Source organism: Cavia porcellus, unplaced genomic scaffold, assembly GCF_034190915.1.
Source record: "Cavia porcellus strain 051 isolate PalLab524CR breed Dunkin Hartley unplaced genomic scaffold, mCavPor4.1 scaffold_14, whole genome shotgun sequence".
NCBI classification, from domain to species: Eukaryota; Metazoa; Chordata; class Mammalia; order Rodentia; family Caviidae; genus Cavia; species Cavia porcellus.
Window position 1 is genome coordinate 66183416 of NW_026947497.1, and position 22477 is coordinate 66205892.

At 57.0% G+C, this 22477-nt stretch overlaps 2 protein-coding genes across 11 annotated transcripts; one reads left to right on the forward strand and one right to left on the reverse strand.

The window, feature by feature from the left end:
* The first annotated feature begins 506 nt into the window (after positions 1-506).
* Positions 507-8076, forward strand: Fam131a (family with sequence similarity 131 member A). Of its 4 annotated transcripts, XM_013160232.3 has the most exons (8): positions 507-693; positions 1074-1210; positions 1614-1674; positions 2649-2791; positions 5009-5102; positions 5300-5482; positions 5730-5846; positions 7049-8076. In XM_013160232.3, exons 5-8 carry the CDS (start codon positions 5033-5035, stop codon positions 7522-7524), a joined length of 846 nt encoding a protein of 281 aa, XP_013015686.1. In that variant the 5' UTR covers positions 507-693; positions 1074-1210; positions 1614-1674; positions 2649-2791; positions 5009-5032; the 3' UTR covers positions 7525-8076. The 4 variants fall into 4 exon arrangements, with proteins under 4 accessions (XP_013015686.1, XP_063117240.1, XP_003477110.1 ...); XM_003477062.5 differs by lacking the exons at positions 507-693; positions 1074-1210; positions 1614-1674 and adding an exon at positions 1832-2021; XM_063261170.1 differs by lacking the exons at positions 1074-1210; positions 1614-1674; positions 2649-2791 and having other exon boundaries at positions 522-693.
* A 489-nt stretch (positions 8077-8565) lies between these two features.
* On the reverse strand, positions 8566-22109 carry Clcn2 (chloride voltage-gated channel 2). Of its 7 annotated transcripts, none has more exons than XM_063260491.1 (24): positions 21847-22109; positions 19680-19836; positions 19430-19531; positions 18961-19089; positions 18733-18866; positions 18543-18620; positions 18376-18454; positions 18073-18198; positions 17892-17976; positions 17699-17800; positions 16503-16587; positions 16213-16368; positions 15795-15864; positions 15436-15546; positions 14963-15176; positions 14511-14644; positions 14143-14315; positions 13915-14029; positions 13685-13758; positions 13439-13498; positions 13196-13315; positions 13010-13114; positions 9226-9312; positions 8566-9084 (listed from the first exon to the last, which is right to left on the reverse strand). In XM_063260491.1, the coding sequence occupies exons 1-24, from the start codon at positions 21913-21915 to the stop codon at positions 8890-8892; spliced, it is 2760 nt and encodes a 919-aa protein (XP_063116561.1). In that variant the 5' UTR covers positions 21916-22109; the 3' UTR covers positions 8566-8889.
* Between the last annotated feature and the right edge of the window lie 368 nt (positions 22110-22477).

A 22477-nucleotide genomic window follows, 5' to 3' on the forward strand; every position in this document is an offset into this window, starting at 1 on the left:
CCTCTGCTTTGTGGCCTGCTCCCTTCGGAGAAGGGTAAGGATTGGTGGGCCACTTACTCTCCAGAGGTGGCACTGGTCCTGTAACTTGGCACCCTTCTGCCTCTTTCCCTGTCCCTGGTGGGTCTGGCGAGCCAAGGATAGGGTGCTGGGGGCTTGATTGTGTCCTTGGCTCACAGGGGACGGGAGCCCAGGGTGCTCATTGGAACATCCTTGCAGGCCTGCAGGGTGCGCTCCAGCCCAGTGCACCAAGGCTGTTTCCAGGCCCGGCCTAGCTAGCCAAATCCGTTTTAGACTCAAGGTGTCCAGCTTGTAATGAGGGGCTAGTCCACGAGGTGTTTTGTCCTCAAGACTCCTGACAATTTCTGCTTCGCGACCCTGCAGGCTGGCGGGGGGTGGGTGGGGGCGGGCGCACGGGGCTGGGACCAGGTGGTGGCTTCCCCTGCCCAACCATGACGTAGCCTGGCCCCGCCTGCTCTGGGAGGGGACGCGGGTGGCCACGCCCATGTTCTGACGTCACTGGCCCGCTTCCCTCTCCCGGGAGCGGCGCGGACGACGGCTCCCTCCCCCCTCACGGGCGGTCCCCTCCCCGGCTCGGCCGCGGCCTGACCCTCGGCAAGGCGATGGCCTGGGCCCCGAGCGTGCTTGGGTGCCCGGCCCTGGGCTGCGTTGGCTCTCGGAGCCCGGCGGGTCAGGGTAAGCGGACCGGGGCGTCGGGCTACGGCCGCCGCGGGGATGGGCCTTGAGGAGGGGGCCGCCGCGCCGGGAGAGGGCGGAGCCTGCACGGGGTGGGGGGCGGGCCAGACGGAGGCCGCGGAGGCGGGGAGGGGGCTGCCTACCTCTGGCCCTTGAGGGGAGGCCAGAGCCTCGGGAGGGGCCCCCGCCCACACCCTGCTGCCTGCGCCTGCCTCTTGGCAGGCGCGGTTCCCCTCCCGGAGTCCCCCGCCGGCACTCTCCCTCGCACATGCTGGTCCCTTCAGAGGCAGCTGGTTGACCAATGGACCTGTGAGCATCTGACCGTCTCTCACCTCTTACAACTGTGTGTGTTTCTTCCTTCCATCTCTGCCTAAAACAAGTCACCTTGGCTGTGCAGACAGAGGCCCCAGAGGAAAGCCATCGGGCATCCATCCCACGGCTGCCAACCCCTGCGTGGGCCTTGCTTCCCTCGGATGGCGATGCACACGGAGGCCTGGCCTTAGCCTGTGCCCGTGAGGTCTGCCAGCTTGTTCCCCTTCACTTCCTGAGTTGCATTAGAGCCTGAGGCCCGGCAGGGACCGCTGGGGTTACACTGGGTCTTCAGGGCAGGCGCTCAGAGCCACACAGGCCTTAGTGTGCTTGGTGCTTCTAGAGGTTCTTCAGAGCTAAACTCTTGTTGAGATTTGTGCTTGCCTTGAGGAATTGTGGGATTTGGAGTCCTAATTAACCTCATGGCTTTTGAGGCTGAGAAGCACCAGGCTGCTCTGGTCCTTGTGGCCTGCTTGGAGTTCAGGAAGTCATCCCGTCCTGTAGTGTGAGGGGAGTTTGGCTAAGCTCAGGACTGGCCTTGAGAGCCCTGGTCCAGGACCAGCTGGGGGCCGGGATGGCCTGTAACCAACTGTCTTCCTTCTGGTTGGTAGCATTTCTGAGGACCACCAGCTGGCTGAGGCTCAGGGACAGAGACCGCTGCTCCAGCTAAAGGTCAGTTATGATATGCGTGGCCTGCTGGCACTGTCTAGGGATGGGCCATGGCTCCCCATCCCCCAGAGAGCTCAGCTAGGCCTCCGGCACTCCCACCTCCTCAGAGCCACGAGGCAGGAGTGTTCTCCTTATGTGACTAGGCACAAGTTCCAAGTGGGGAGGGGACTGGCTCAGCATCCGGAGCCAAAACAGGAATAGAACTGGGAGCTGAGCCTGGAGCGGTTCTGGGCTTTTGGTTCTCTGCATCAACACAGCCAGCATGCCTATGATTTCTGTGCTGGGCAAAATGTTTCTGTGGCAGCGTGAAGGGCCTGGAGGACGGTGGACTTGTCAGACAAGTCGCAGAGGTGAGACGAGGGACCGGTCTGATATGATCCGGAAAGTGATGGGAGGCAAGGAGTAAGGTGCTTAGATGGCGAGAGGAAATTTACTGTGGCTTAGGTGTTGGGAACCAGGCTGGAAGAAGACCCAGGCTGGTGCCAGAGAGGGCATCTAGAGAAGGCTTCGGGACAGGGATGAAAATCAGAAAAACAAAAAAGCTTCTGTGAGGAAAGAATGATAAAGTGCTGCAAGTAGCCAAGACTGGGGGAACCTAAGAACCTAGGTAGCGGGTGGAGAGCAGGCAGGCAGGGAGCTACAGAGGGTTGGGGTTTCTGCTGTGGAGGAGAATATAGTGTGTTTTCCAAGCGGTATGGCCAGGCTGAGAACCTGGGCGAAGATTCAGAATTTATGCACTTGGGTTTCTCCCCTAGAGTTCTGATGGCAAAATATTTATAGGAAATAAAAATATTTGTGGAGGAGGAAGGTGGCCACAAAAACAGCTCCAGGGTTAAACAGGATTGGGAAGACACCAGGTGGTGGCTGGGAGGTGGGGGAGGGGACGGTAAGAAATGACCCTTGGCATCGCCGGATATAAACGGGGGATCTTGATATAAGTGGGGCCCTAGCTGAACAGCCTTTCGTCCACCCCGCAGTGGCCTCGGACCCCGCGTGGGCTGTGGAGTGGATTGAACTTCCGCGTGGCCTGTCTCTATCCTCTTTGGGATCTTCTCGGACCCTCCGAGGCTGGAGCCGGTCCTCCCGTCCTTCCTCAGTTGACAGCCAGGACTTGCCAGAGGTGCTGGGTCCTGGTGTTGGGGGTGGTAGTGATGCTGCAACTACATCCCGGAGCTTTGTGTTCCCCACCCCCGCCTCACCAGCCTGCCTCGGGCTCCCTTTTCCTGCTCGCGGAGGCGCTATCCGGCCTGAGGGCCGCGAGGCCGCCCCCGCACCGGTCTGCTCTGCTCGGCTCAGTGCCAGCGGGGCGGGTTTGCTCAAGCTGACGTAAGCGCATCCCCGGCTGTATCCCAGGAGACCCTGTTGCATGGTGATGGGTTGCCAGGGAGACATACACCTTTTCTGTGGGCCTGGGCCGCAGCTGCGCGGAGAGGCAAACACGGATGGCGGTGGCGGCCAGGGAGAGCAGGAGCAGGGAGGGACAGCAAGACAGGAAACACCCCGCAGGTGCTCCTCCCCCCAGGCCTGGCCAGGGGGCTCTGTCAGCCAGGTACTAACTGGGAAGGACAGAGGGTGGGCCTTAGGGTCAGGAGGCTGACAAGACTGCTCTGGTGCTGGGTAGGAACGTGATGGGGAGTTAGTGCTGGGGAGAGGGGTGTGCCTCCATTCAGGGAGGAAAGCATTCTCTGGGGGCTGGTCAAGGAGCCAGGCACAAGTGGAGTTAGGAACACAGGCATGTCGGACTTAGGCCCTGACATCCAGGGCTCCCTTAGAAGCCATGAAAGGATGTGGGGGCTGGGAGGGAGGAAAGCACCTGTCGGCCAATAGCATTATGAGGAAGTGGCACCTTAGACTTGAAGTGACAGGGAGTGTTTTGTCAGGCAAGGATGGTCTTCTTGGCCAAGGGAACACTGGGTTCTCCAAGAGGAAGGGGAAGGTGAGGAGTGGGTGGTAATTGGTGGTAGATGGCAAGATCTGCAGGAGGTAGAGGCCTCACAGACTAGGGCCTTGAGGGCCTGCATTCATGTCATTGGACAGGAAGGATTTTAGTAGAGATATGCTGTGACCCACTGCACTCCAGGAAAACTGTTTACATTTATACCTTGTCACTCTCATTTGGCTTGTGCATTTTGAGAGCTTATTCTGTATTAGGCACCATGCTAAACACTGGGGTGTAGCAGTGACCACAATAGACACAATCAACCAGACAGTCCAACAAGAAAAAGGAAGCACATGGGCTGTAATTACCTACTGTGAGTCAGGGCCACAGTCTGGCACATTGATGTGAGACAGTGATCTGGTGGGGACTACAGAGGGAGAAGAGATCACAGGCAGGATGTCTCTGGAGACTTCTTTGAGGGGTGATATTTGGCCCGGCCTGGAAGGATGAGAGAATTAGCCAGCCATGGGGAGAGAGGGAGAGAGAAGAAATCCACACACATTTGGGGCTAAGAAAACAGCAGAAAGCTGATTGTGGTTTTGTATGTCCATAACCCCAGCTTGAGAAGCCAAGGTGGAAGATTCACTGCAAGGTTGAGTCCAGTCTGGGCTGCATAGTGAGTTCAAGGCCAACCTGCACTGCATAGCAAGAGCCTGTCTCAAAATAAATACATAAAATTGTAAAAAGTAGCAAATAGCAGAGTTGGAGGAAGTTGAAGAAACATGATTTCTTTAACCTGGGCAGGAGCTCAAGGAGCAGCCCTCACTGAAGGTTCCAGGAAGAGGAGTGGCGGTGTGAGCACAAAGGTCAAGGTAGTATCAGAGGAGTCACTAGGATGTAACAACAGGTGTGGGCAGGAGACGTTTAGCGAACAGTTCATGGCAGTGCTGAGGTTTGGAGCCAGTCCGAATGGGAAAATGGTGAAGTGTGCAAAATAAAGAAGTTGAGAAGCAGGGCCATGAGTGGGGAGAAGGTGTTGCATTGATTTTGGTTTTGCTGAATTTGTGGCTGGGGACAGCTAGAATGTGGATCTGAAGACAGGAGGAATGCAAAGGGGAGAGGACCTTTAAGAAGCCCCTGATGTCATACTCTTTTTCCCTACTTCCTCGTCCTTCTTCTGGGAGCCCCTTGATTCCTCACTTCCTGGTGTGCCTGCTGGGGGCTGAGAATGTGGAGGGTTGGCTACACTTCTCTTCCCTTGGGCCTGCCCAAGTTGCCAGTGCTCCCTGTGAGGGCACTTTGCCGGTGTAGCTTCTTATCTTGTGCTTGCCAGCAGCTGCTGGAGCGAATGTGCCTCCCAGACCTCCTTCCCACCTCCCATGCCCCCTGATACCTGTGAGCGAGGGGTGTGGTCACTGCTGCCAGAGGGGCACTCACCTTCTGATTGTGTCACTCAAGGTGAATGTTGGAGACACAGTCGCGATGCTGCCCAAGTCCCGGAGAGCCCTAACCATCCAGGAGATTGCTGCTCTGGCCAGGTCTTCCCTGCATGGTATGCACCTACCTCTCCTGCCTCTGGCCACTTTGTTTCTTCTTCCTTTTACACCTGCCTTTTGGGGCCGTTTCCTGTGGGTGCTTGCTGGGATCACCTTCCTTGCCTCCCAAAGGCCCAACTTGGATCCTAACTGTGGCTGCCTTTGCTTCCCTGGCCGGTTCCCTTATCAGGCCTCTTTTTCCCTTCACTTCCAGGTATTTCCCAGGTGGTAAAGGACCACGTGACCAAGCCCACGGCCATGGCCCAAGGGCGAGTGGCTCACCTCATTGAGTGGAAGGGCTGGAGCAAGCCCAGTGATTCTCCTGCTGCTCTGGAATCAGCCTTTTCCTCCTATTCGGACCTCAGCGAGGGTGAACAAGAGGCTCGTTTTGCAGCAGGTGGGTGACACAAAAGAAGGTAGCAGCACAGTTGTCATAGGGCTGCTGCCTCTGATCTTGCTGGGGGTTGAGTCTTTCCTTCCCATCTGCAAGCTGAGCCTTTGTCTTAGCTCAGCAACTCTGTTCATGAATTCTACCAGGGATGCAACTCAGCGGCACAGCACCTGCCTTGAAAGGGCAAGGTCTTGAGTTCGATTCTTGGTACCAAAAAAAAAAAAAAGTAAAAATGAATTCTGTGTCCCAACAGGAGTGGCTGAACAGTTTGCTATTGCAGAAGCCAAGCTCCGAGCATGGTCTTCGGTGGATGGCGATGACTCCACCGATGACTCCTACGATGAAGACTTTGCTGGGGGAACTGACGCAGGTGAGGGGTGTTTTGTGCTCAAGCTGAGAGCTGAAGTGGATCTGCCTAATTGGTCTGAGACTTAGAGCCACACCCCGAGCACCTGCAGGCTTTGGGGGGCGGGGGAGCGAGGGGGCAGACTGGGCAGACCTGGACACTTAGAGGTGGGAAGTCAGCAGCTGGAAATGGAGTGTGTAGTTCCTTTCCCACAGGTGCGGAGCCTCCACCCGAGCACGCAGGTGGGCCTTGCAGTGCTCAAAAAAGGTGGGGGGACTCATGTAGCTATGTCTCTGCAAGGGGCCACAGTGCCCTTGCTTTAACTCTTGATGGCTGTGGTGGGACAGATGAGCCTCGGTGCAGTGGCACAGCCCTCACAAGGCACCAGCCCCAGACAAACAAAGGACATGCTGGGTCTGTGCTCCCCCAGCGCTGCTGGCTCCAGCTCAGCATCCATGCATTCCAGGGGCAGCGCTTGCTGAGGGGACCCTGTGGGGCTGTGCAGCTGTGCTCGGTGCTCTTTCATCTTCCCTTGCCTGGGCTGCTCAGCTGAGTTTCTCTGAAGCTTCTGGGTCCCAGCCTCACAGGACCCCTGCCCCCACCTCCTTGCCTTTGAAGATTGCCTTCACTAGTTCCCACTCCTCTGGCGAATTAAGCAGTGCTCGCACACTAGAGACAACCAGAGACTGCTGCTGTGGTCCAGAGGGTACTGACTTGGATGCTCAAGACCAAGTTGGAACCCCAGTCACAGGCATTTTTGTTTACTTGAATTGCATAATGATAATCCAAGGTTGCTGCTAGCCCATGGGGAACCATGGAGCAGTTATAAAAAGACCTCTGCTTCCTCCAATGGGCTTAGCCCCATGCCAGGCCTGCTACTTGGTGAGTAGAGTGGGCTGAATTGCAGTCCTCACTCATTGCTCTGTGCGTGAGTGACCTGCAGGGCCATACACCTTGGCCCCTCGTTGATTGCCTGCTTCCTTTGTGCCACACTATTGTTCTTTCCACAGCCCCACAAGGTAGGTAGGATTAAGAATCCCTGATTCACCCAGAAGGGAAATAAAGCAGCTAAAATCAGGACTTGCCCTAGGTCCCCAGCTCCCGTCCAGCCCCTACTCCTGGAGCTCCTGGAGGATAGGAGGGGCTGGGGTGCTTGGCTTCCAGGTTGGTCAGCTGAAATGGGGTTAGCAGAGCTGTCTTCGTTTCTCTCTCCTCTTCCCTCACAGATATGGCCGGGCAGCTGCCCCTGGGGCCTCATCTCCAGGACCTCTTTACTGGCCGCCGGTTCTCCCGGCCTGTGCGCCAGGGCTCCGTGGAGCCCGAGAGCGACTGCTCGCAGACCGTGTCCCCAGATACCCTGTGCTCCAGCCTGTGCAGCCTGGAGGACGGGTTGCTGGGCTCCCCAGCCCGCCTGACCTCCCAGCTGCTGGGTGATGAGCTGCTCCTCGCCAAACTGCCCCCCAGCCGGGAAAGTGCCTTCCGTAGCCTGGGTCCTCCGGAGGCCCAGGACTCGCTCTACAACTCGCCCCTCACGGAGTCCTGCCTTTCCCCTGCTGAGGAGGAGCCGGACCCTTGCAAGGACTGCCAGCCGCTCTGCCCACTGCCAGCGGGCAGCTGGGAACGGCAGCGGCAAGCCTCTGACGTGGCCTCTTCTGGGGTGGTGTCCTTAGATGAGGATGAGGCAGAGCCTGAGGAACAGTGATCAAGTCCTGTCCGCTGTTGGCCCGTGTCCCCCGGCTGTTGCTGGGGGCGAAGCCTCTGCGCCCAGGTGTGGGCTGGGGCGCTCCCGGGAGCACTCACTTCTCCATTGTGTGTTTTGCATGAAAGTGTTCGGAGAGGAGGCAGAACCGGGCTGGGGGGCGCATGTCCTGCCCCCGTGCCTGGGGCTTGCCGGGGTGTTGCCCGGGGCCCCTGTGGCATGGCTACAGCTGTGGCAGACAGTGATGTACCTGTTCTTCAGTCCCAGACTTGCCACATTTCCTCCTCAGATGATGTGAGCTCCTGAGGGGGCATTGGGACTGGGCTGTAGGGGGCAAGGAGGGCTGGAGCTGGCTGCCTCCTCCCCTCCCCTTGCCTCTCTGCTTCTCTTGTTCACCTGGAGTCCATGTGCCGTGCTTGATAGAACCACCTTCCTGGGGGCCCAGCTCCTGCCTGCCCGGAGCCCAGGCATCGAGCCGTCCCGAGGGCCCCTGACCAGCCAAGCTTGTGCTGTGCTTCACCTCTCCATCGTCTCTAAATCTTTTTTCTTCCTAAAGACAGAGGGTTTCTGGTCTTTTCTTTTAGTTGGATCTTCTCAAGTAGGTACTGGAATGATGAATTCATCTCCTGGGCTCCCCAGGGATGTGCAAGTACCCTAGGAGTTCACAGGGCAGTGGCCTTGGGTTTTTCCCGAGGCATGGCTTTGATGTTCTAGAAAGGGCTATGCGGGGGCCACCTGGCGGCCGGGGAGTTGTCAGCAGATGCCTCTGCCAGGCCAGGATTGTGCCACTGACAGTCATGAGGGAATGCCTCTCCTCTCCCCGGGAAGGAGGGTCGTGCCTTTCGTGGCTGGGGCTACTGTAGTATTAATGACCAAGCCGTGGTGGCTACTGGCACATTCTGTATTCAAGGGCAGGGGGCTCCAGGGTTGTATGGTGTGCGTAGGGTAAAGGGGCTGCAGAACTAGGAGCCCTGTAGGCTTTGGAGGGTAAGAGGATCCAAGGTAAGCACGAGAGCCAGTGGGCACAAGCATTCTATACACAAGTGGCTCATTAGGTGTTTATTTTGTTCTATTTAAGAATTTGTTTTATTAAATTAATATAAAAATCTTTGTAAATCTCTATATACATCTGGTCATTGGAGGTTCCAGTATAAAATCCATCTTAGTTCTGTTTCTTTTCCCCTCAAAGGGGAAACAGGAGCTACTTGACCCTGCCTGTGTCTTGCCCAGGGCCTGGAGAGCTGCTGGGTTGGGCTCCAGGCAGGATAGACTGGGGGCAGCCAGCACCCACGTCTGGATGGAGGGCTTGGGCTCTGGCCTCTGGCTGCTTCCTGCTCTCTCAATGCAGTAGGAAAGCCATCGAGAGGTTCACTGGCACTTGTCATCACTGTCAGAAGGGCTGCCATCTCTGGGGAGCCCATGGCAGGAGTGCGGTCCCCAGAGTGCATGCACCTCTGTGGTCTCCGTGTCACTGCTGCTGGTGGCACTGTCTCGGAAGCTGGCGAGGGGCGGCCGGACTTTCACGCCCTGGGCTGTGACGGAGCCCTCGATAGCCTTCCGGAGCTGAAGAGGTGAGAGGCTCAGAAATTTGGATTTGGAGCTCCCTGCCCAGCCTCCTTTCCAGGACTTGTCCAAGAGGACTGGACATGAGCTTCCTCAGCTCTCTGGATGTGGAAATGGCTTTGGTGGCCACTGTCATCTTACCTCCTTGAGGGTAACGATTCCAATGAGCCTGCCAATACTGGTGACGTAAGCATGGTCCACTCCCAGGAGTGAGAAGATGGTGTGAGTCTGCAGGGTGAGGAGGAAACATTGGGCTTGATTTCCAGGGGCAGCTCTAAGTCACAGGCCACAGGGGCCCAGGACCGGGTGGGGGTGGGGCAGAAGGGGTGGCACAGATGGTTGACGGGAGAGGACTGCACTGCGGGGAGGAAAATGACAGAATGTAACTGTGCCCTGAGGCAGTGGAACTTAGCTGACACTCTTCTATTGCCCTTCTTAAGGGCTTACTTTCATCTCCTGTTTTTCTTGCTTTGAACCCTCCTGCAAGCTTTCAGATGTGACTGCCAAGGGTTCAGAAATGGTCCGACAATTCCCCTTGTGCGTAAGTGGATTTTCTTAGGCCAAATGTCTTGAAAACGGCTCTCCTGACTCAGCAGTTCCAGGAATCTGGGCCTGGAGTTTATCTCACTGTATCCAGTTTACTTATAAGCCTCTTGGCTTAATGGGTGAATCAAGATGAGCAGTAATAAGGCAACTTCTTGAGTTCTGATAAGTCACAGCTCATTTAAGTTGACGTAACACTTTTTCTTTCTTTTTTTTTTTTTTTTTTGGCAGTAGTGGGAATTGAACACAGCAAGAGCCACATCCTCAGCCCTTTTTTCTTCTGAGACAAGTTCGCGATTAATTGCCGAGGCTGGATTCAAACTTGAGATCCACTTCCCTCAGCCTCCCAAGTAGCTGGGATTAAAGGCTGTGCTGCCAAACCCTGCCATGCTTTTTTCCTTTCTTTTTTGAGATAGGGTTTTGGTGGGCTATTTACATAGTCCAGGCTAGCCTTGCACTGTGTAGCCCAGGTTGCCCCATATCTTGTGGTGATCCTCCTGCCTCAGCCTCTTGTGTGCTGGGATTGTAGGCTTGTGCTACCACACCTGGGTTTTGCCTTATTTTATGGCCAAATAATTCCTCTTCACTTCTCCCAAGGAGCCTATTAAACAGGACCTTTGCATTTTTCCTTTTCCCTATATCCTAACCTAGGTAAGCTTCTGCCAGGTGCTGTCCCATTTAGGTTTGCAGCCCCATGGCTGTGGCAGTTAGCACAACCTATCTGCAGACTTCCTGAGCCTGACTCAGCCTCACTGCCCTCACCACCAGGACTGGGGCCACTTTTGCTTCTCTTCTTTGTGTGCATTCTAAACCTGATCTGCGTCCAGGCTCCCTAGGATGGCCCCAGACCCTTCCCAAGGTGCCCCAGCCTGGCTTTTCAGCCTCAGGTTTAGCTTCCAGACTCACAGGGTCGCCTTTTCCTGAAAATACCCATTGTTTCCACATTTCAGCTTTTCCCTTCATGTCATCTTTTATAAAGGCCCCACTGTTGGTGGCTCCATCTAGGCAGCAGTAGGAATCCCTAACACGCACTGGACCCTTGTCGTGGGCCAGGCCCTGCTGTAAGTGCTTCCCATGTCTTAGCTCTTGGTCCTCAGACTACCCAGTGGGACACAATCCTTGGTTTATGGATGAGTGCAGCACAGAGAAGCTAAGCCATTCGCTCGGGTTACACAGCTAGCTCTCAGGTGGTGAAGTGAGGACTTCGGTTTGCCCCATCTGGCCCCGCATGGGTGGTCCCAAGGAGAGGGGCCTGGCTGCACGGATTGGCAGCTGTGTTCTCTCCTTAACTGCTGCACTTAATTGGGCTACTACTTACTGTTCTCTTAGGCCTACAGGGACATTTTGAATTTTGATCTTTTATGATCTTATCATTCCAGTGCTTTGTACTTTTGTGAGTCAGTTCCTCAAGGCTTCATCTCTTCCTCTGATTTTTTAAGTTTGTAACAAATACCCACTTTGTTCTTTTTCATTGTAATTTAATTAGCCAGCAGGGAGCCCATTGCAGGGCCTAAATTTCTTAGACTTGGGAACAGTGAACTGACTGGGACAATGTGGCTTTCTGAAAGAAGCCTGGGAGCAGGGCCAGATCTGGGTTCTGGGCCTGTCTGTGCAAAACCAATTGGGGTGAATGACCCCTCACTGGGTGCCCCTTATGTACTAAAATGGCTAAGACTACAGGTTTTTGAGTCAGCCCATCTTGCACTGGCCTAGTTCTGCTACTTCCTGGCTGTGTGACCTTAAGAAACTTGCTTAATCTCTCTGATTTTCCATTTTTTCTTAAAAACTGGAATACCACAATATTTTATAGGGTGTTTGTGAGGTTTCACTGACATTTAAAGAGATTAGCACAGTGCCTGGCACACAGGAAGTCCTCAAAAATCTCAGTATCACCATCATCATTTTAGATGTCTGAGGATTAAAGTGATCAAACAGTGTGGCAATGGCTTTAAAAGTTTTAGGAAGAAAATCTTTTTTTTTTGGTACCAGGGATCGAACTCACAACCGCACACTTGTCAGGCAGATGGTTATGCTGCTGAGCTAAATGCCCAACAAAAAACTTTAGATAAAAGCCTAATTTACTATCTTTGGCCTACCTCCTTTGCACTTTGGTTTGTTTTTCTCTTTGATGGTACTGAGAATTAAACTCAGAAAACACTGAGCTATACCCCAGCCCTTTCTTTTTTTTTTTTTTTTTTTTTTTTGAGACAGGGTCTCACTATGTAGCTCTGCCTGGCCTGGGACTCATAGTAATCCTCCTGCCTCACTCTTCGGATTGCCAGCATGCCTGGTCTCTTGTCTAGTATTTTGAGGCAGGATCTTGCTAAATTGCCAAGTTTGGCCTCAAACTTGTGATCCTACTGCTTCAGCCTCCACAGTAAGCATGGATTACAGGCGTGTGCAGTGGCTTCCTGCTCACTTTGATCTGAGGGACTTATCTCCAGGCTAGCAAATTCCTCACTGCAGTTTGCTTTTGTGGTTCTCCTCTGTCTCCTGTCCTTCCTGTTCTGACAGCCACCCAAACTGAGGATCCTGACTGTCCTCTCTTCCCTGAATCCCCTGTCCTCAAGAGAGGTCTGCACATTGCAAATTTAGCTAAGGGTTTGGGGATGTGGCTCAGTGGTAGAGCTGTGCTTGAGGTCAGGGTCTGCTTCCCGGTTGGGAGTAAACTACCCCTTGCCTTTGCTGCGTGTATCCCTGCCCTCACTGAGCTTAGGTGCCTGATCGTGCCAGCTGTCCTTCACTGGAAGCCCTGCTTTCCTCTGACATTGCCTCACCTGCTACCAACCCTCCCTGCTCCACTCCTCTCCGTTTCTGCAGCCGGTTTGCTTTTCTGCTGAGCCATCTTCCTGAATGCTTCCCAGTTTTCCTATGGCCCACATCCAGTCAGCCTTTCTGGTGTCTGACATTCCTAGCCCCCCACAGGGTGGTTTCTCATCTTGTTTATCTCTCCTCTGCAGTCTCCTCACCCCTACTTGGCTGTTGGTTAGCTTGTTTATTAGATTTTCTTATCCTGCCCCATTCTCACCCCCTTTTTTTCAGTGTGGGTGTATCAGCCTGGTCCAGCTCTGGCTAGGCCTGGCTAGGCCTCCTGCCTAGCTCTGACCCTGGCTTGGCCTTCTGGCTTCCACCCAGTTCAAGCCCTGCTTTTGTTGCTTCTTTGGTCCACAGTTCCCTGGGGGCAAGATTGAGCCTAGCAAAAAAATAAAAAGGATGCCGGGCTCCACCACGGAACAGGACATGGCTTGGGACACAGATCCCGGCCTCCCATCATCCAAAGCAGTTTGCCTGAAAAACATCTCAGCACAGAGCCTGCTCTCTCCCCCTCCTGACTCAGACTGTGGGCGGGGCGGGAGGGGCCCAGATCCCAACCCGACTCTACCTTGTGCAGGGAGGTCCGCTCCACCAGCTGGAAGGGGGCTGGATCGATCTTACAGTCACTGAAGTTGACAGGTTCATTCAGCTGCTGCTCCTCCCACTCCAGGATCTGAGGGGAAGAGACTCAGGGCTAGGGAGAACGTGCCAAAGGCTGCCATCACCTCCTCGGGCTGGTCTGCTTTTCCCCTACCCCACAGTCCCTCCCATCAGCCTGGAGGGTGGTTGCAAACACCCGGAAGGAACCAGGTCCAGAGTCCAGCAGCAACTTAACCTCCTCAGGGCTCATCTCGCCTTCCAGGTCTGCATCGTTCTAGGAAAAAGAAGGGAGGGAGTTGGGTGTCGTCTCTGCCCACCCTTCAGGCTCTGGCTCTGGGATGTTTACCCAGCCTACACCCCTGCTCTCCTGAGCTATGGGAAGAGAGGGTACACATACCGCCAGGGAGATTCGGACTCGCTTCAGCTTGCGCTTTTCACAGGATTCTGGCTTCTCCAACTTTGTCAGGGCCAAAGCAAGGACAAGAGGTGTTGAGGTTACAAGGAGAGGAGAGGCTGGGAGGAAGGACAGAGGGCAGGGGAAGAGAGAGGGCACTGCAGGATTGACAGGAGGACAGGACTCTGCGGGAGGCCACATGGAGCTGGGGGAAAAGCAAGCCAAGGAGGAGCAGCCACAACCACTCACATCAGAAGTAGCCTCGGGAGGTGGGCTGCCACAGAAGAGGCTCCTGAGGGCGATGCCTGCTGACTCCATGCTGCCTGTGTCAGCATGGGGTGGGGGCAATGTCAATGTCATCTTTGGGGAAGAGGATAGGGGAGCAGGAGGGGCAGCCCCTTCTAGCTGCCATGGACTAATTTAGCCCATGTATTCCAGTGGCCTTGCTCAGCTATCTGGGATGGGGGAGACAAGCTCACCTGTGGAAGTCTCCCCAACCTTGCTGGCATTGCTGGGCCCCCTCTTGAGAGCAGGCTTTAGGGGTTTGTGTGTCTCTCCACGGGCTGGGATGAAGGCCGAGTCTTCTGTGTTCACCTGCAGAGGCAGGAAGGAGCTGGGGAGGCTTTGGCCCCAGACCACCCTGTTCACTGCCTTCCCATCAGTCTGTACAACGACATTTCCAGAGTGTGGGTGGCTGTACCCCTCACCTGGAAGTGGACGGAGCTCTCGGGGCTGGGGAGACCATCCTGATCTGATGGTGGTGACATCTGGGCCTTTCTGCGCTCCTGCATGTGCTGCCGCCGGCGGGCTGCGCTCAACTGGGCCCCCAGCAACGTCACCACCTGTGAGCGCTCAATGGAGCCCAGCAGGATCATGGACTCTGGAGACAGCAGGTAGAAGGGCTTAGGAGCTGAGGGTGAGGCTTCCCACCCTAGGCCTTCCCCTGTACCCATTGTGGGGCCCTGGACCCAGGTGACTAAGGGGAACCAGGGAGACTGATTCTAGGTTTGTTGCCCCTTTCTCACAGGTGATCCTGGGAGACACCTGGAGAAACAAGGGTCCCTGCTGGCCTCACCAGAGGACTCCACTAGAGCCAGCATCCGGCCCTTGGTCCTGTGCAGTGCCAACCGCAGGTCCCGGAAGGTGCAGTTGAGGGCTACATAGGGAACGTCTCGAACCATGATGTCTTCTACTCGCACCCGGTACTGCCTGGGGGTAGAGTGGGCAATCAGTCTGTGGCCAGCTGAGAGTGACCCAGAGCGCCACCATGCTAGTGCCAAGAGGAAGGTTCCAGAACCTCAGGGAACAGGGACTAAAGGCCAAGGGCTCACAAGTGCTCCCCACCCTTTTTTCCAATCAGTCAGGCCAGCTACAGCACCCCTGGGGGAGGACATCTGACCAGAGAGGGCATGGCAGCCAGTCTCCCAGCTTCCCTCGCTCAGAACCTTGCTGGAGTGGTGTAGGAGAGGCTGGGTGTCCCCCGAGGCCTTTTGCGCCCTCCCACACCCCCCGACCCCCAGCCCGTACTGGTGGCGGCCCCAGCCCAGCTCAGGCAGGTAGGGCAGTTTCTTGATCCGGATGATGCTGTCGTAGAGTGAGGGCTGCAGGCTCTGGGCGACGGCGTTGGCCAGGATGACTGCGATCATGACAGGCAGGATGTGGGCGATCTGGCCGGTGAGCTCGAACACAATCACGGCCGTGGATACGGTGTGTGTCACTGCTCCGGCCAGTGCGGCCGCCCCTGGCAACAGCTCCTCTCAGTCTCCCCAAGACCCTTCAGCCCGGAGGGGAGGCAGGGCCTGTGGGGGTTCCTTAGGACTGCCCCAAATGGTCCTTAGGAGCAGGGTCTGCCAGCAGGGGGCACCAGAGGCTTAGTGTCAGTAGCCCAGTCTAGGGGCCTCGCTGGGTACACGCAGGCTGAGGGCGCTGCTGGAGGTGTAGGTGCTTGCCTAGCAGATGTGAGATCACAAAACAAATCCATGCAGACCCAGGGTACTCACCAACCACTGCATAGCCCCCAGGCACAATCCGATAAGTACTACCATCCGTGTGAATCCCATCTGGGAACCAGGCGGCCATGCTTTCGCCCACCAGGCGCCCAAATGCTGCTCCTTCAGGGTGGGGGGGTGGGAAGAGAAAGAGGTAGTGGAGGGGGAGGGCGGGGGCACTAGGAAGAGAGAGGGTCAGAGGGTGGGGGAGGGGCTGGTGGGTTATTCAGCGCAGGGGCAGCTCTGCGGGGTGGGGGTCTGGGCTAGGGCTTGACCAAAAACCCACTCCTGGGCAGAGAGAGGGTGGTGGGGAGGTGGCCTGAGGGTCAGAGAATGATGGACGTAGATGGGGAGGACGAGCAAAAACTCACCAATGACAAAGACAGGCATGAAGGCCCCACAGGGCACCGGGATGGTGGTAGCCAGGGCAGACATCCAGAACTGTAGGCAGGAGGTGACTCAAACAAGCTTCCCACGGGGGCGCCTACCTTGCTTGTGGGCTGTGTTTTACCCAGCAGTCCCTGCATCCCCACAGGGGTAGGACTCTGGGAGATGAAGGACTCTGAAAGCAGTCAACTTTGGGTTCAGCTCCTTACTCGATAGCTGTCTAGCTCCATGACTTAACCTGGGGGGGGGGCTTCTGACCCTTTCCTAACACTGAGATAAGGGTGCTTTTCTCTCAGCTGCTGGGAGGCTTGGGAGAATGAATCCATAGCAAGGTGACTGCATAGCAGCACCTAGCGGCCTGAGGATCATTAATGAAGTACACAAAGGGAAGCAGCCCCCCACCTTCATGAGGATGAAGATGACCAATGTGAGGAAGACGTTGGCACGCGGCGGGTTCCAGGCTTGTGAGGTGCTGGGTGGTTCTTGTTCCTCCACCAGACCCTGGTGGACCCATGTCCGGTTGTCAAACAGGGTAACCAGTGTCTCTTTCTGTGAGAGCTAAGGGTGAACAAGTGCTTCAGGTGGGGGCACAAAGGATGCTGGAATGAGACCCCACAATCACACTGCATGCGTGGCTTGAGGGGGAGTGCACGGGAAGGGAAAGGTTGCGTTTCTGCTGTGCCTGGGGTTACCTGGCCTGCCATGAACTGTCCGAAGCCAGGGGGGAAGGTCAGAGTGGAGATCAGCAGGGTCACCAGCGCCGGGAAGAGCAGGCGTCTGGAGATGGGGTTTCACAGCGTCAGGCACAAGTGGTGCCCTCCGCACCTCAGAGCGCAACAGAGCTGAGGTCACCTTTGCTGCTCCAACATGAGGGGCCCAAGAGTGATAGTGGACCCTCGGGGTATTAGCAGAGGTGGAGAACCTGACCCCAAGGCCTGTCTGTCACTTCTTGGAGCCGTAAGTAGGCAGCAGTAGTAGGAGACACTCTATCATCCCCAACGCTGTCCTGGACACCTGGACACCTGTGAGCTGTCATTCCAACCTCCACCCAAAAAAGCCTTAGCTGGGAGGACACAGTTTAGGGTGGAGACGTCGCTCTCTTCCTCTCTGGTGCCTCAGAGGAAGCTGGGGTCATTTATAAAGTTACTGCAGAGCCACAGGGGCAGGCTCCGTTAGCTTTCCCCTCCCTGGACATCACGTCTAGTGGCAGTCACTTCTCAGGCCTTCCTACTCCTGGTCTTATGGGTTACAACTCACAGCTATGTTCCAGACATTAAAAGTCTCCTCCATGTCCGGGGGTTTAGCCCAGAGGCACAAGTGCCTGCTTGGCAAACGCAAGGTCATGAGTTCAATCCCCAATACCAAAAAAAAAAAAAAAAAAAAGTCTCCTCCATTCTTATGGATCCCAGGAGGTAAACTGAGGCTCACACATTTTCCAGGGAGCACTGCTATCTGGGCCAGGACAGAGGACCTAAAAAAAAGCCTCAGTCTTTGATCCCAAATGCCCTCTGCCAGCGACTAAAAATGCAAAAGTGCCAACTTCAGATAATTCACATAAACACCACTAGCTGATTTCTCGGTGGAGTACTTGTTTTTGTTTCCTGGTACTGGGATTGAATTTAGAGCTTTTACACTGAGCTATATGCCTAACTGTTTCTTAAAGTTTTTATTTTGAGACAGAATTTCTGTACTAAATCGCCCAAGTTGGGTTCAAACTTGTGATTCTCCAGCCTCAGCCTCCCAGCAAGCTTGGATTACAGGTCTCATTCCCCAAGCCTGGGAAGTACCCTTCTCTGACCAGCCCATTATCTCACTCCTCAGTGTTCCTCCACCCACGGTGGCCCTCAGATAACCCTGAGCACCCTGGAGCAGACTGTGGCCAACTCACTTCCTCATGAGGAAGCGATTGATGGTTTTCTGCTTCCGCATCACCTGCACAATCTTCCGGTTCAGGTAGACAAACAGGGCTCCCCCGAAGCCACTAGCAATACTGGAGAGGGAAGAAGCTGGAGGGTAGAAAGGGGTGGGTCTTCTCACGGGGAAGTGGGGTGTCCCGTGCCCCCACATCTGCAGCTCCTCACCCAATGACAGCGAAGGCTGGCAGCTCCTGGAGGTCAAAGGGGAAGTCCAGCCGGAAGCGGGTTTTGAAAAGAGCAGTGATGGTTTCTGCAGGGAAGGGCAGCAGGGAGGTAGGTTCAGCCTCGCAGGTCCCCGACGTGGCCTGGCCATTTCAGGTGCCCTCGTCTCCCAGGTGCCTCCCACCTTCGTCCCGGTTCCAGACCGCCAGGACCCGGAATATGAAGGCACTGAAAGTGGCTGCGAAAAAGCCCCGCCAGTAGTTCCGCACAGCGAAGAAAGTGGAGGTGACCTCAATGCTGAACAGGACTCCTGTGAGGGGCCGGGGAAAGTACCACAGCCTGAGTCTCCGTGGCGGGGGCTCACTACGACACAGAAGAGGGAGGGGCAGGGGTGGGGGAGGGAGGGGGCAGGGGGAGGGGAGGGGGACAGGGAGGCCAAGGACAGGGCCCAGGGCCAGGAGCTGCGCCCACTGAGAGCCCTGCCTACCTCCGATGGGCGCCGCGAAGCAGCAGCCCACTCCTACAGCGCAGGCGGCGGCCAGCATCTCTGTGTTCCGAGATTCATTCTGGCAAAGTGCGGTGGCAGAGGGGCAATGGCCTGGGTTCAAGGGACCGGGCTTCCCCTCCTCTCCCCTCCCCCAGGGCTCCTCTTACCTCATAGATCCCCCCAAAGAGGGAGAGGAACTTGCTCAGGAGGGAGGCACACATGCTTGCAATATGCACAAAAGGGCCCTGGGGGGTGGAGTGGGGCTGCCAGTGAGCAGGGCAGGGGCTGGCCTTGACCCTGGCCTGGCTGTTCTCATTAGGAGCAGCCCCCTCACTCCCCCACAGGCCTCCAGTTTACCTCTTTGCCCAGGGGCATACCGCTGCCCAGGGCACAGGTCAACCCGATGACCTTAGCCACAAAGGTCTTGAGGGTGAGGTATTCTTTTAGCACCACTCCCCGCAAGATGGTCTTCATTTCGGGGATGCCAGACCCTGGAGGTGGGGTGGGGGGAAATGGCCAGGAGAGTCACTGGACAGACTCAGCGCCGGAGGCCTGGCCGCTGCCCTCCCCTGGCTCCTAGCATACCCACAGCCTGAGGGGCCAGGATCTGTGTGAATCCAGCTGAGAAAGTGATAAGGACCACAGGGTAGGTGACCCAGGCCAGGTACTGGAGTAAGATATTGGTGTTCAAGCCCTGAGACATCCACTGCTGAGCTGTGGGAAGAGGACAGGGTGCTGGGCCCTCGATGCTGTGGGCAGCCCATTACGTCGAGTGGTTCCAGGGAACACTGCCCGCGGCCTAGGCAAATGGAAGTGAAGGGGCCCTAGAGGGCACTCATGGGGCAGTGTCCACTGTGGGTAACAGGGTGGGTGGGAGAAGGGAAGCAAGACCATGTGGCCTTTGGGAGCGGTAGTGATCGTGTCCAAGGATGGGCAGTCAGACTGGCTAGGAAGAGGGGTCAGTGGCTAGGTGGTGGAGGCACCTCAGTGACTGAGGCAGGGAGGAAACAAGTCAGTCATCCCTAGCCCGTCCCCAGGTAGCGCTCGCCCTCACCCTGCAGGCAGACAGCAATGGCATAGTCCATGGCCCAGCTGACCAACGCCATAAGGAGCCCCAGAAGGACCAGGAAGATCCAATCTTCACCAACTCTGGACACTAGGAATTTGTGGCAGCGCACAGAACAGACTGGGAGTGGGGAAGACCAACGAGGAGGCTGGCACCCAAGGGCGCCTACCCAGATTAGGTCCCCCCATCCCCCAGTACATCACTGCAGCCTGGTTCCCTTTCCCAGCCCAGGTCTTACTGCAGCACGGAGCGCAACGACTCTGTCCATATTCCAGGAGCTCTGGGGGTACCCGGGGGGAAGGAGGCCCCTTCCAGGGCTCAGGCCCTCCCAGGCGAATCCGAGCAGCTTCCTCTTTGGCAAAAGCCCCGAGTTCCTGAGTGTAACGGCCATACATCTGGAGCAAAGGACAGAGTGTGTGTGTCATTAGTGTGTGTGTATGTGGGGGTCTGAGTGGGGAGGCAGAGGGCTTCAGGGGTCTTGAGTCCGCTTCTCTCTTCCCCCAATTTGTGTGCCCCTCTGGAACCCACGGTTCCCACTCTGGCTTGCAGTATGGGAACAATGCACATTGCAGACTGTGGGCGCTGTCCTGGCCAGAGTGATGGGGACAGTCGAGGTATGGGGACACAGCTCTAGGGGTGGCAGAATAATCAGTCCTCTTCTCCCAGGCCTGCGTGTGAGGAACAGGAGGGAAAACCCCAGAGGCAGGGAAAGATAGAAAAACGTAAGCCACTGTCTGAAAGTGGGAGGGAAGGTCAGAGAATAAGGGATGGTCAAGGGCATATGGGCACAATAAGAGCCTGGCGGAGCTGAGGGCAGCTAAGCTGGGCCTAGGAGCAGGCACGGCCCCAATCCTTATCACGTTCCTGCTGGGCCTCTGGCCTGTGACCAACTCAGCTGTACCCCTCCCACCCACCCTAATCCCCTTGTCCTCATTTCCACCCCCACCCCAGCCTGCCAACGGGCTGCTGCGAGTGGAAAGGTGGCAGCCACTCTGGAGTCCAGCGGCAGACTGGGGGCCACCAGAGGCTGTGGGATGGCAAGGCTGTGACTGATGCTGGGGTGATGGGACAGAGGCAGAGGCGAGGAGCTGTGGCCAGACCTGCCAAGCTGGGCGTGTGTTGGGGGGTGGGGAGGAGTAGATTCCGGCTGCCACCCGCAGAGCTTCAGGACACAAAAGGGCCCCTGTTGGGGCTGGGCTGGGAGGGGGAGAGGGAGGGACAGATAGAGACACAGAGAGAGTGAGAGATAGGAGAGAGACAAACAGAGAGGAACTAGAGAGTAGAGAGGAAAAGAGCAAAGAGGGGAGGGAAAGATGAGAAGAGAAGCAGCAGGGAGGGAAAGAGGAGTATACAGACACAGTATAGGACAGGAGGTGACAGAAAGACAAAGGGCAGAGAGGAGGAGTAGGAGGAGGGGGAGAGGCTGGCGCAGAGGACCCCGGGAGAGGGCCTGACCCCAAGAGCTCATCTGGAGACTCTGAGGGAAGGAGATGGAGGCTGTCACCTCTCTCAGTCACCCTGCTTCTCCAGTCACTTTTGGAATTGGGCACTTGGGCACCTCCCCTATTAGATTATGGCCTAGGCCCTCTTCTGGAGAGGTTCCCTCCCTGCCACCTTCCTGGGCAAATTCCAGCCAAGCTGATAAAAAGGAGTCAGAGGGACCATTGCTTTTCTGAGGCCCTGGGTCCCCCACCTCAGTGACATGAGAAGGATCAAATAGCTTCTCAAATATTAAGTAACAGCATGGCCATGAGTCAGCTCTGAGCCCAAGACCCCTGCTTCTGATGGGTCAAGGGACAGCCTGGGGTGGGTGGGAGCTGCATACTCAGAGCTGCGTGGACAAAGGTCCCAATCCCACACCCATTTAGGCTTCCACCATCCTCCCTAAATAGCTCCTGTTGCTCCTGTGGCCTGCGTCTTAGCCCAGGAGCTTGACCGAGGCAGGGGCTGGCGCTGGGGCTGGGTTTGGGTCTGTTCGTTGTCTACCAGCTCCTGATTCTGTGTCTAGCACGAGCTGTGGACGTGGCCGGATCACAGGGACCGTCGCGGATGTGGAGACAGGAGTGTGCAGAAAGTTCATGGGTGTGAATGGCGCTGGGGAAGGGGAGCAGGGTGCTGAGGCTTGAGCTCAGGCGGTCGGAGGAGTGAAAAAACGTGCGTGCAGGGAGGGGCTGAAGGGAAGCGAAGGGGCGACAGACACCTGGTGTCACTGTCCTTCGCAGCCCCCGAGCTTCAGCTGGAAACCAGCAAGCGGCTTTTCAACCCTTTGGTGCTGCAGCCTGTCAGACTCCTGAGGCTCAGCTGCCCCAGCCTGATGGGGAGGCCCCCAGTCACCTCGCTTCCTGGGATGAACCAGAGCTGCAGGGCCCGGTGCACATCTCGGGGCTCGGCTTGGCTGGGCTTACCAGGGTCTGCTCGTACTGCAGCGCCCGCGGCTCCATGCCTTCTCCCGCCGCCGCTGCCGAGGCCGCCATCTCCGCGCACTGCCCTCGCGCCTCCCTGCGCTGCGCCGGCTCCGGCTCCGGCTCTGACTCCGGCCCCGGCCGGGACTCAGCTCCCGGCCCCTAGACCCCACGTCCGTGCCCGTCGGGTCCCCGCAGCCCGGGCGGCCGAGTGCAGAGTGCGGCGGGTCCCGGCGGGCGCCGCAGCGCAGCCTCCCGCGCGCGTCCCCTCCCTGGCGGGCGGGCCGAGGGCGGTGCCCTCCGTGCGGCTCCGCCTGCCGGCCCATCCGGAGGGGCCGGCCCAGCCTTGCGAGGGTCTGCGCCAGGGCCGCTTCCTGCGCTCGGGGAGGCGGCAGGGGGCGCCCGGGGTGCCCGAGCTCTCGCCCCTCCCCGGGGAGACCTCAGACTGCCTTGCACCGGGCCGGCGAGGGCGAGGGCGGGTCAGCCGGCACGTGGAGGGGCCGGGCCCGCGGCGCCCTGTGCTGGGCGATCAAGACCAGAGATGCGGGGCTTGGTGGGGCTAAGGGGTATGGCGTGCAGGACTGTGTACCTCAGGCTTTTCCGCCCGGACCTGTCAGGAGCAGCCCCGTCTGCC